Here is a 12035-nt window from a genome sequence, read left to right as displayed (position 1 = left end):
TATGAGCCCAGAAGAGAATTTTAACATTTTAAAAATATGACCTACTTCATATGTTGTTTAAATTTGTCACTCTGATGTGAGGGGAAAAAAGTAGTTAACATTTTGGGGAGAGGGGAAGGGGGGAAGAAATGCAGATTGAAACGAATTTCATTTTCTTCACCAATCTGAGAATCTGCACACTTCCCTCTCTTCTCCAAAAATGCCTGTGACCTTGCATTACAGTCATCTTCTGACTGGCAAATGTTGACCAAACAGGAGTCCCTTAAGAGCTAATCAGTTTCACTCAATAAGTGAGAGAGGCACAGCAATCCCTTCCTCCTCTATGAATCACAGAAGATTAGGGATGGAAGAGACCTCAGGAGGTCATCTAGTCCAACCCCTTCCTCAAAGCACGACTAATCCCCAACTAAATCATCCCAGCTAGGGCTTTGTCAAGCCTGACCTTAAAAACCTCGAAGGATGGAGATTCCACCACCTCCCTAGGTAACCCATTCCAGGGCTTCACCACCCTCTTAGTGGAATAGTTTTTCCTGTTATCCAACCTAGACCTCCCCACTGCAACTTGAGACCATTGCTCCTTGTTCTGTCGTCTGACACCACTGAACAGCCAAGCTCCATCCTCTTTGGAATCCCCCTTCAAATAGTTGAAGGCTGCTATCAAATCCCCCCTCATTCTTCTCTTCTGCAGACTAAATAAGCCCAGTTCCCTCAGCTTCAGCTCATAAATCGTGTGCCCCAGCCCCCTAATCATTTTTTTTTGCCCTCCACTGGACTCTCTCCAATTTGTCCACATCTCTTCTGTAGTAGGGGGACCAAAACTGGACACAATATTCCAGGTGTGGCCTCACAAGTGCTGAATAGAGGAGAATAATCATTTCCCGCGATCTGCTGGCAATGCTCCTACTAATGCAGCCCAATATGCTGTTGGCCGCCTTGGCAACAAGGGCACACTGTCGACTCATATCCAGCTTCTCATCCACTGTAATCCCCAGGTCCTTTTCTGCAGAACTGCCGCTTAGAAAGTCAGTCCCCAGCCTGTAGCAGTGCATGGGATCTTAAGTGCAGGACTCTGCACCTGTCCCTGTGGAACCTCAGATTTCTTTTGGCCCAATTCTCCAATTTGTCTAGGTCACTTTGGACTCTATCCCTACCCTCCAGCGTATCTACCTCTCCCTCATCTTAGTGTCATCTGAGAACTTGCTGAGGGTGAAATCTATCCCATCATCCAGATCATTGATGAAGATGTTGAATAAAACTGGCCCCCAGGACCCACCCCTGGGGCACTCCCCTTGATACCAGATGCCAAGTAAACATCAAGCCGTTGATCACTATCCATTGAGCCCGATGATCTAGCCAGCTTTCAATCCACCTTACAGTACATTCATCCAATCCATACTTTTTTAACTTGCTGGCAAGAATACTGTGGGAGACTGTAACAAAAGCTTTGCCAAAGTCAAGATATATCGCATCCACCGCTTTCCCCCATATCCACAGAGCCAGTTATCTCATCACAGAAGGCAATCAGGTTGTTCAGGCATGACTTGCCCTTGGTTGACTGTTCCTGCTCACCTTCCTCTCCTCCAACTCTTCAAAATGGGTTCCTTGAGGACCTGCGCCATGATTTTTCCAGGGACTTAGGTCAGGCTGATCGGTCTGTAGTGCCCTGGATTCTCCTCCTTCCTTTTTTAAAAGATTGGCACTATATTTGCCTTTTTCCAATCATTCAGGATGATTGGAAATGAAATGAGTGCAGTTCTTTTGTCACTGAAGTCATAAACAGAGCTGCATTCATAATTGAAACTTTAGCATTGGAAGTATAAAAATAGCTCCAGCAGAGTAAATTGATACTTGCGTCATTTGTAACAGTGCCATCTACTGACCACTCACTGTAATTTTGAGCTTTTATTGCCTTTTTTGAAGCACTCCTATTATCTAAGGGCCCAAGAGTTCCACCTCTGGCACAGAGACAGGTCTTCATTCCTTACAATAAAATATAATTTTACACTATTATTTGAAAGTCAATCGCTTTTCCAATTTTGAAGAGAAATATTGCAAAAATAATTTGCAAAATGTTAACAAGGGTGTGCAAGTGTAACCACCAAATTAATTCCACTCTGATACATGCCATCTAAGTCTTTTTGGATATTCCATATATTTAAGAATTTCATTTCACAGCATAATTTTTTAGACCTGGCAAATTTCAAAAAAATATAATCTCCCTCTCTTCCTTGTTTTCTCCACGGGAAAAAATGAACAAAAACAAAAACCATCGAAATTCTGGAATGAGGAGAGAATGCAATTTCTGTATCAATGCAAAATATATGGCTGAAATCCACTGGAAAAACCAAGAGTCTATAGATAAGGGAAGTAACAGAAAATGAGAAAGCAAGTTCACTGTTACAGCTTCTCAAATACCATTTACCTACTTTGAATCGCTCTTTTCTACATAACCTTGGAAACTGCACTGCCTTACACTTTTTTACACCTTTTATTACTTTTATGATAATACAGGAAAACTGAAAAAACAGCTCTAATAAGCAATTCTCTGTTCTAAGCAACCACTTGAAAAATATCTCCATTCTATTTCTAGAACCATTTGATTCAGCTTTCAATGAAAGATCATCTCTTTTATGGAGCCAAGATTCTACAAGTTTCTTAAGTAGTCACATAACATAGGTTTCACTATTCACTTTGCTTTTTGAAATATGCTTTAGCTGGGCAAAAAATATTTTCTACATATCCATAGATTAACATCAGGATAAGGAGACAGAATATCTGCTTCTTACTAATTTTCACAGAGGTGAGAATTATTTTTTTAAGCATAAACTTTTTAAAACTTATTTTGACACTAGCCAGTAGCCCAGTTGTGTACTGCTGTTATAAATTAGGAGCATGCTTCCAGTGAAAACTGTATGCCCGACAGAGAAGTCAATTCCAGTGGAAACTGCAATTTTCCCCATCTCATCTCTCTGCTCCTCCTTACATAAGAAAGTATTTTCATGCTAAATTAGGACTTCCCATTGATTTAACAAAACAGTTCCACTTCACATTTCCAATTCCATCTCGAGCAAACACTGAACTGAAATTCAGTTGGCAGTCAGAAGTCTAATGTGAAGATAAATTGCGGTACTCATCCTTTTAGAATATCAGGGTTGGAAGGGACCTCAGGAGGTCATCTAGTCCAACCCCCTGCTCAAAGCAGGACCAATCCCCAGACAGATTTTTGCCCATAGCTCTAAATGGCTTCCTCAAGAATTGAGGTCACAACCTTGGGTTCAACAAGCCAATCCTCAAACCACTACTCTCAATACTCATGTACTATTAGTCTTTCAGACTACTACTGTATTAACATGTCAATAGCACAAAATTAAAACTTTTAGTCTCCATTTTTTCAGGTTTTGAAATTTTCTTGTAGTCATAAGATGATCATTAGGTGTATAGTCCTGAAAGCTCCCCCCCCCCCCGCTGGCAAAAACAGAACATCATCATACAAAATCATCAAATCAACACCATCAAGCAGAAACATTCTGAAATTTGCAAAATTTCAGCAAAAAGAAGAATCTTTATAAGTACTCAATCATGTCTGACAGCTTAAAAGCTGTCAGATAACATCTTTAGGATGTAAACTCATTGGGACAAGGGATCATCTACTGCACAGCAAAAAGACACTGTCTCTTTATCTGTTTGTACATGATTGGGGCTTTTGGGCACCACAGTTATATAAATTATTAATAAATGAATCACACTAATATTTAAGGTGAAAATCAAGAGAAAGTTGTGTCTGCTACATAAAGCCCATATAACAGACTGACCCAACCAATAGGTAGAGCCCTCCATCTGGTGGCTGGAGTAATATCTGCATTCTTTATGTTACCAGAGCCAAGATGAATCTAGTCAGTACACCTTATAAGGCACACTTTCAAAAGGGAGCCTCCTCTTAGATTCATAGATTGGAGGGCTGGAAGGGACCTCGAGAGGTCATCAAGTCCAGTCCCCTGCTGGCCCAGCTACTCTGTATATAGTATTTTAAAGAGCAATAAGATGAACTAACAAATTAAAATCACATAGGAACCTAATTTTAGTGTACAGAAGAAGGTCTTGTCTTCACTACACAGAGTAGATAAAAATTTCCATTTACATACTTGAATCTTGTTTTTCTATTAACTCATTTTTAAATGTTAATGCATATAAAAATAACACTTCCATAAAAATTGGAATTTATTACTCCTTATCCTTAAGAGATGCTGCTACTTTTCAGCAGTGAATCGGTTTTAATTATCTTTTCAGACTCGGATCAAAGCCAAAATATCCAAATACAAAGGGTTGGTAGCATCAGTATTTAACTACTTTTTCTAAAAAGTATTAATGTAATATATTAACAATTACTGTGCTATAGTCAATATTAAGAGTACCAAATTACATAATTAAATCCAAAAATTAATTACAGGACACAACTTCAATATTAAAATTTTCTGATTTAAATTGTTGTTTTTCTTACTTTGTTCATATTCTGTGTAGTTTGTAGACCAGCATTTCATAGCTAGGAACTTAGTAGGCTAAATATGGTATGCAATATGTACTTTCCCGGGACATGTTTAAGGAAATGTTTAAGTAGAAAAAGTATTGCTTGATGATTTTACTGCAATATGTTTTCATACCTTAGCAGCAACAATGCTTAGGCCCATTCCATTTTGTTTCTTTAAAGTTACTGTGATGATTTCAGGTTCTTTCCTCAAAGGTTGAGCCTATCAAATACAAATGGGGAGGAGGGGGGAGACGACAAACATGTAAGTTTGCATTAACAGCAAAACTAAGCATGAAGATTTCTGCATAAAACAGTGTAAATAGATAAAACAAACAATGAATGAGTGGATGGAATACCTGTTGACAAACAAAAACTCTTTGTACAAATCATTTTCACTTTAAACACCTGTGACTCTTGATTAGTATTAATTTAGACAGAAGTTACCAGCATTAACCTGTGCTCAGATCACAGCCAAAGGAAAGGTGAAAGTCCACCAAAAAATTTACTGAGGTCTAAGAGACCTACAATTCTAAAATAATTTAATAAAAATAAAAGCTGAAAACTAGTTAAATCATTTTATGATAACTGTGCTCTTTGAACCTTGTTTCAGTTTTTTTAACCCAACCTCTAGAAAATAAAATTCATAAGCAAAAATACTGGGGAAATTAATATTTTCAGAGCAGATTAAAACCTTTAAATACTTCACAAAAAAATAAGCAAGACGTTTAATTTTGAAAAAATCGCAAGCGGATATTTGCAGTACGTAATTTTCATGGTCTTTTCTGATGGTGCCAATACCCTCTTAGGTAATGTAGGTGACACTACAATCTTAAGTATATGAAGCCCATAGTAGTGTCCAAATGAAGCAAAACTCTGTCATTGCGGGTTTCATAAGACAAAAGTTAAGCAATTAAGAAAAAAAAGAAACACCATTGTGGTAAAAGTTAACTGTTTTTTTTAAAAAAAGCAAGGAAATTCTAAGTGAAGTCTACCCCAGCACTCTTGTGCCAAAGACTGCAGCAAAACAGGAACCTGCTCTCATTTTGATACGAGTTTTTCCATTGATTTAAAAATTGGAACATAATAAGGTTTCAAGTCTATTAAAAACTTACTGGAGAGTGACAAATTTCTCAAAAACACTATGTAGAGGAAAAAGTCACAAAACCCGGGGAACATATAGTTTTGTCACTGCTTCCATCTTTCAGCTCCTTTTCAAACAAAGGCTTAAAAACTAAGTCAAATCGTCAGAAGTATTTATTTTTATAATTTTACAGACCACTCACCAGGAGTAAAACTCTCAAAAAAAATCGGTGTCTCAAAAAGATTTAATCACCTTCTCTAGAACCAAATTATGCACTTCATTATGGATGTCACAAAGTACAATTATTGTCAAAAAAGCAAATGGAAAAATGAGATCTACTTTGTGTGTGTAATTCAGGGTATTAGCTTACCTTAGTGACAAATAGACAATGTGTTACTTGATTACTTCCTTTTTGGGACTGATCTCTAACTATCCAAAACTTCTGAGATATTGTCCCTGTTTCCAAATACTGGAGGCAGTTCAGGTTCATCCAGCTTAATTGTAATGTCTTATACTACATTCCACTATTTACTGGAAGACATTTCAAACTTTTGGCTTGGCTAGACAGGTTGTCCCAAAGAGCCTGAATACCATAAAGCTTAGATGAGCCTGCATTTATAGCATTATTAAATGAGGAGACATGTGGCATCATGGTCAGAGGTCTAATCCCGAAGAGCTGAAACACCTTGTTTCCTGTGGCTGTTATACCTTTCTGTCCACACTCCTGTATAGTCTGAGATGGTGGAATGCCTACATGAGGCCAGAAGAGCCGTTTATCTTGCAGGAGCATCCAATGTATTTTAGGATTTATCACTGAGTAGCCAATCAATCAGATTCAAAGTATTAGGAATTGGGATATAAGCAAACTCTATCCCATCTATTCAGATGATGGAGAGCAGACTCTTGCAATAGCTCCATTAGTGTTAATTGTGTCACAAAGAGATACACCATCTAATAACTGGCACAGATAAATTCCTAGACAAGTCATCTAGTCTATTATCATTATTTGTGAACACTTTTGGAGGAGTGAGACCAAAGAGTAATTTTTTTGTACTAATAAAAGCAACTGCTATGGGTGAACTGAAGACTTGGCTGATGAAAGTGTCATACTGTAAGTCTCCGACAGGTCCACTGATACGAGGTGGTTTCCTGGAGAGATTAGAGAGAGAGGAAGACAGTCTCCATCCTGACTTTTGTTTTTTTCATCAACCTCTTCAGCCTTTTGAGTGTACACAGCCCAGACTCCTCCAAAGCTTTTTCATATTATGAGGAATACAGAACAGAACCTTGTTATCTTTTCTTGAGGGACAAATTCTACTGCCCCTAAATCTAGGGCCTACAAGATTTCCTTCAGGATGAGTTGATACTTTTTGTCACTGCTTGAGGTGAGGAGATGAAAAATGGTGCGGAAGAATATGAAGCCCAAGAGAGTATGTCAGTTGCACTACCTCTTGTACCCACTTTTCTGATGCCTATTAGCACCAGATGTCTTAAATGAGATATCATGCCCTCAAATCCATTTTAGAACCAAGCCAGGATGAGTCTCAGTAACAGTGACTGTCTGAATTGGAAGGAGATTTTTTTTCTTTACTACTAACTTAAATTTGGCATGGTGCTGAGGGGCTAAGCTTCTTTATGTTATTGCAACCAGGATATTGTGGTTTAAAAAAACCAAAAAAACAATTGCCAGTGAGGCTCCTAATGGCATTTTGGAATTCCTGTCTAATGATGATTTCTACCCACTGCTGCATCAGCCTGAGAAAGGATGAAGAAAAAACCTTTGGGTTCAGGATTTCTTGAGTCCTGATCCCCCACTTGGCAGGCACTTTATCATTCCATCCTAATGATTTCTTCAAAGCAGTTGAGTAGAGGATGGCAAATTCTGCTTTAATTCTGGTTTCCTTGATTTCATCATATTATATTTTGGTAAACTAATGCAATTATAACAATGTCAAAATATTTAGGCTATGACACAAACTTCTCATTGAAGTAGTACTGGTCTTTTACAAAGAGGTTAAATACGTGTTTTTTCAGACCGAGTCTTGTTGCATAAGAGTGCTCCAACAAGCAAAATGAAAGTGGAAAAAAAAAACCAACCCAAGAATACATTTCCTTGACGATTTGGCAAAAAAACAGAAGAATGTGCTAGATTGCTGAATATTCAACATTAATATTTAGTTGGTGACTGCTAGTTTACACAGCCCAAAGCAGAAAAGAATACACAAGTAAATAAACAGGTTGCACTGTACTTATAAATTAAAAAATATACTTTCAAAATGAATCTTTTAATAGTATCTTTGCCTTCTGCTCCCCATTGAAAAATTGTTTACATTAGGATTGGGAAGCACTGACATAAGCTGATCTTATAAAAATGTGTGGAAATGTTTCTTTTCTTTGCTAAGATGCCACATAAACAGCAGTGAAATCTATTCTTTGGAATAAGGATAAAAACCAAGTACACAGAAAATATGGTTCATTGCAGGTTAATATTTATAGACTCTTGCTCTGAATTACCCTAAAATGAATACCTACTAGCTCAGCATTATCGCGTAACAGGTGACTTTCATAATCTGCACCTTCAAAATACATTGTCCAAGTGCCTGGTGAACAGGGATGAGGTGTCAGCCTGCAGAAGCCTAGAGGGGAAAAAAGCACAAATGAACATGTTCCACTCACTTGAAAAATTAGCTGGTGAAACACAGTGTGACCAAGTTCCTCCTCTACCTTGTTGGGTCCTGCGCTTCTTGGCAGATTTGCTCACCTCAGTGATCTTCCCCACAGTCTGGGTCAACTCCTCCTGTGTCTGATCAGGAGCTGGGAGGTTTGGGGGGAACCCGGGCCCGCCCTCTACTCCGGGTTCCAGCCCAGGGCCCTGTGGATTGCAGCTGTCTATAGTACCTCCTGTAACAGCTGCATGACAGCTACAACTCCCTGGGCTACTTCCCCATGGCCTCCTCCAAAATTCTTATCCTCCACAACAGTATCTTCCTCCTGATGTTGATAATGCTTGTTCTCTAAATCCTCAGCAGTTCACTCTCAACTCCTGCCTTCTTGCCCCCAGCTCCTCACTCGCACTCCTCTCCTGGCTCCTCCCTGCTGATGGAGTGAGCCTCTTTAAACCCAGGTGCCCTGATTAGCCTGTCCTGATTGGCTGCAGGTGTTCTAATTAAAGTAGCTATCTCCATTGCTTCTAGAAAGGTCTTAATTGGCTCCAGGTGCCTTGATTAACCTGGAGCAACTGCCATTTGGTTACCATGGTCCTAGGGATTTGTTTAGCCTGGGGCTAACACACCTGTTTCTCAGTACTTTACTGTAGCCATCTGGCCTTGCCCCATCACAACAGCTAAAAATAACAGTTTTTCTGGTGCATTACTACCATACAGCAATATTTATCCTCATCTGTTAAAATGTTTTGAATGGTGTATGCTGAACAAAAGATTACAGGCATGTAAGAATTTCACATTCACAAGTACGATTACCACCACAACCTTACAGTTCCTTATAGCATCTTCCACCAGAGGAACCAAATGTGCTTAGCAAACATTATGGGGTCATTTACGACTCCTTTGAGCTTAAAGTGTTCTACAGAGAGAGGACTGGCTGTGTAACCCAAGCAGCAGTTCTTGGTAGTATTATGCCTTTGAAAGACTGGGTAGAACACAAAGGAAACACCCAGCCCTTGTTCCCCTCCTCTTTCAGATTATACACTTTCTCCCAATTTTCTTTCATGGCATGTTTCTCTCCTGTCTTTCCTGTTATTTTTCATTTCTGCAGGATCCGAAGTGGTAGCACTTTACAAAAGGAAGGACCACAAAGGGAACATTTCTCTCTTTCTATGGGTCCACATATAAAGACCTTGATGTAGATGCTTACTAAACACACACGGCCAGCACACAGAAGCTCACTTCAAACATTTAGAAGCCTGAAATAAACATGCATTATGCCAAGGGGATTCACAAAGTCATATGAAAGTAAAATTCAGAAAAGTATGTAAAAGTTTTACATACCACATGAGTGGGGTAAATTTAAATAAATTTAATGAAAGTGTAAAGCGAAGGATAATGAAATAAGGATTGAACACTATTGTGATTGAGGAAAGAATAATAAATACCTCTAAAGATACCTCAAGTTCTACATTTACTATACTAGAGAAAAACAACATTAATATACAGTTTAATAGTAGCAGGACCGACCTCTCTGGCATAGTGGATCTAAAAATTCTTGTAAACCACTTGGAATGTTTCTGACTACATCACATGAATAGCCATCTTCTGGCAAAAGAAAAGGCAGCTGTAGATCAGGATCCTCTTCTAGCTGGACTTCTCTGCCATCACTACGCGCTAGTTCGTCAGCTGTATTTTCTGCAACAGCCACTACATTCTCTATTAACTCCTGGACATAGAACAAAAGGACATTGTTATGTTTAAAGGGCTAAATTAAATTCCACTATTTTTATATTTATTTATATATTTATATACACACACACAAAGAGAACTTTATGATTGCATCATTAAGCAGCCAAAATTCAGGAAATTACAAAGGAAAAGTTGCACATAAAACCTCAACTCTACTCCCATACACATGCCTATATATTACAAACACAAGCGTTATCAAATCCAGTATCATGCAACTTCATTCTCCAACCCTGTGTAGCATCTTCTAATATCTTTTTTTTAAACTTAAGTCAATATACCAGTGAACATATATTAGACATTTTACATGAGGTCCGCATTTGAGAATTAGTATGTGATCATATAATTAAAAACTATACTGTAATGCATACGCACAGTCAAGTGCACATGGCAACCTTAATTTTGACATTTCTTGTCTTGGGTGTAAAAGTAATATAATTTTTGTAAAATATTTTGTCCTTTTTTGTACAAAAGAAAGATAGGGGGAAAATGCATTAAAAGGGGCTGCTTATTCCAGAATATGAAAGCTCTAGTGGCTCACAAAAAATTAATGATAAGGTACAATTCCATAATCTGGGACTAATTAGCTATTTGCTACCAGAATGCCCTGTCCCACAGTTCTTAGAAGGTTCACTGGAGGGAGGGCCCTTATCCTGTACCATAGTAAATAAATCCAAGAAGGGGCCCATATCATAAAAACTTTTGGAATAATCAAAGGTACAGCAGAGCGATGCTCCCGCTCGCACATATTATATAGTGCAAAGCAGCCCTTTATATCTTGCAAAGTTTCATGTACAACTTCAGAACGCTTTTCACTGTGCAGCTAAGTTAGCAACATATGTATACACAGTGAGATCTTCCTTAATTGAGCTTTTTATGAGCTTTGCAAAAGAAATTCAAAAGCTAACAATTGTCACAGTGTTCACTTTTCATCGGAATATTCAGAGAGAAGACCATCTCCATGCCACAATTCTCTCTCTGGTTGCTTCAACTCTAGAGCTGTTCAAACACCACCACATTTTAAAAAATAAATAAGACATTTTGTCTCTCTCTTCTTATACTCAATCTTCTAAAAATGTCACTGCAGGTCAGAGAAACCTTGGAAAATTTTAACCTGAAATGGGAATGTTTTGAGTGGGCAAGATGCTCCGCAGATAGAGTGTTTAAGAAGCAGATATAAAAGACTCCACCACGCTAAACATTCCTTAGTTCCTCTCCAAATCGGAAGAAATGATTCTAACATTCCAGAAGTATTTGAGCATAAGCTTTCATAGGTGAATACATGCATCTGACAAAGTGGCTATTCACCCACGAAAGCTTATGCTCCAATACGTCTGTTAGTCTATAAGGTGCCACAGGATTCTGTCGCTTTTTACAGATCCAGATTAACACGGCTACCCCTCTCTGATATTTAACACTCCAAAGTACAATGGAAGGAGGGGAGGTTAAATGGGGATATACAGAACAACACACTTGTTACTGGCACATAAGTTTTTTCTTATGACTGCCTCCGCAGATCCCCACTGCAGTGGACCAGTTTAATAGCAGTGATAATCCTGAGAATAGCTGAAGAGTTTGTGACTCTTATTAAGTGTAGATGATCAGGTATCAGTACATGAAAATGCCTTCTTTCTCTTCCAGCTCCCTAGCAAACAAAGTCCTTTCCACAACGATCCATGCATTTGTTACCGTCAGGCTGAATTACTGTAACTTACTGTATTTGAAGGTGAAAGTCAAGATAGAGTACAGGTTTCAGCTGGTACAGAATGTGGTTGCCTGCCCTCTCCATGGTTTAGGTCACCATAAGCACATCAGACTGGTACTTGAGTCCTTATACTGCAGGGATTCTCAAAACTTCATTGAACCATGACCCACTTTTAACAAAATATACTACACAACCCGGGGGCGGGGGGGAGGGAAGGACCAAAGCCTAAGCCCCGCCACTCCAGCATGGGGGGGACAAAATCCAAACCCCACCGCCCTGGGTAGGGGGCTGAACCAAAGGGCTTCAACCCCA

At 38.8% G+C, this 12035-nt stretch overlaps 1 protein-coding gene and 1 long non-coding RNA gene across 24 annotated transcripts in view; one reads left to right on the top strand and one right to left on the bottom strand.

Annotated features, from left to right (window-relative positions):
* The window catches only part of LOC142046591 (uncharacterized), a 374791-nt gene that overhangs the window by 87403 nt on the left and 275353 nt on the right, over window positions 1–12035 (top strand). The window lies entirely within an intron of this gene.
* The window catches only part of AFDN (afadin, adherens junction formation factor), a 155800-nt gene that overhangs the window by 48660 nt on the left and 95105 nt on the right, over window positions 1–12035 (bottom strand). For all 23 annotated transcript variants that reach the window (XM_032781188.2, XM_032781234.2, XM_032781148.2 and 20 more), the window contains 3 exons: window positions 9800–9998; window positions 8139–8242; window positions 4659–4745 (listed from right to left, as the gene is read on the bottom strand). In XM_032781188.2, the coding sequence (XP_032637079.2) occupies window positions 4659–4745; window positions 8139–8242; window positions 9800–9998 (390 nt within the window). The remainder of the gene's footprint in view (window positions 1–4658; window positions 4746–8138; window positions 8243–9799; window positions 9999–12035) is intronic.

This window comes from Chelonoidis abingdonii, chromosome 3 (genome assembly GCF_003597395.2).
Source record: "Chelonoidis abingdonii isolate Lonesome George chromosome 3, CheloAbing_2.0, whole genome shotgun sequence".
Classification (NCBI taxonomy): Eukaryota; Metazoa; Chordata; order Testudines; family Testudinidae; genus Chelonoidis; species Chelonoidis abingdonii.
The sequence above is the reverse complement of the archived record's forward strand: the minus strand, read 5'-3'. Positions and strand labels throughout refer to the sequence as shown.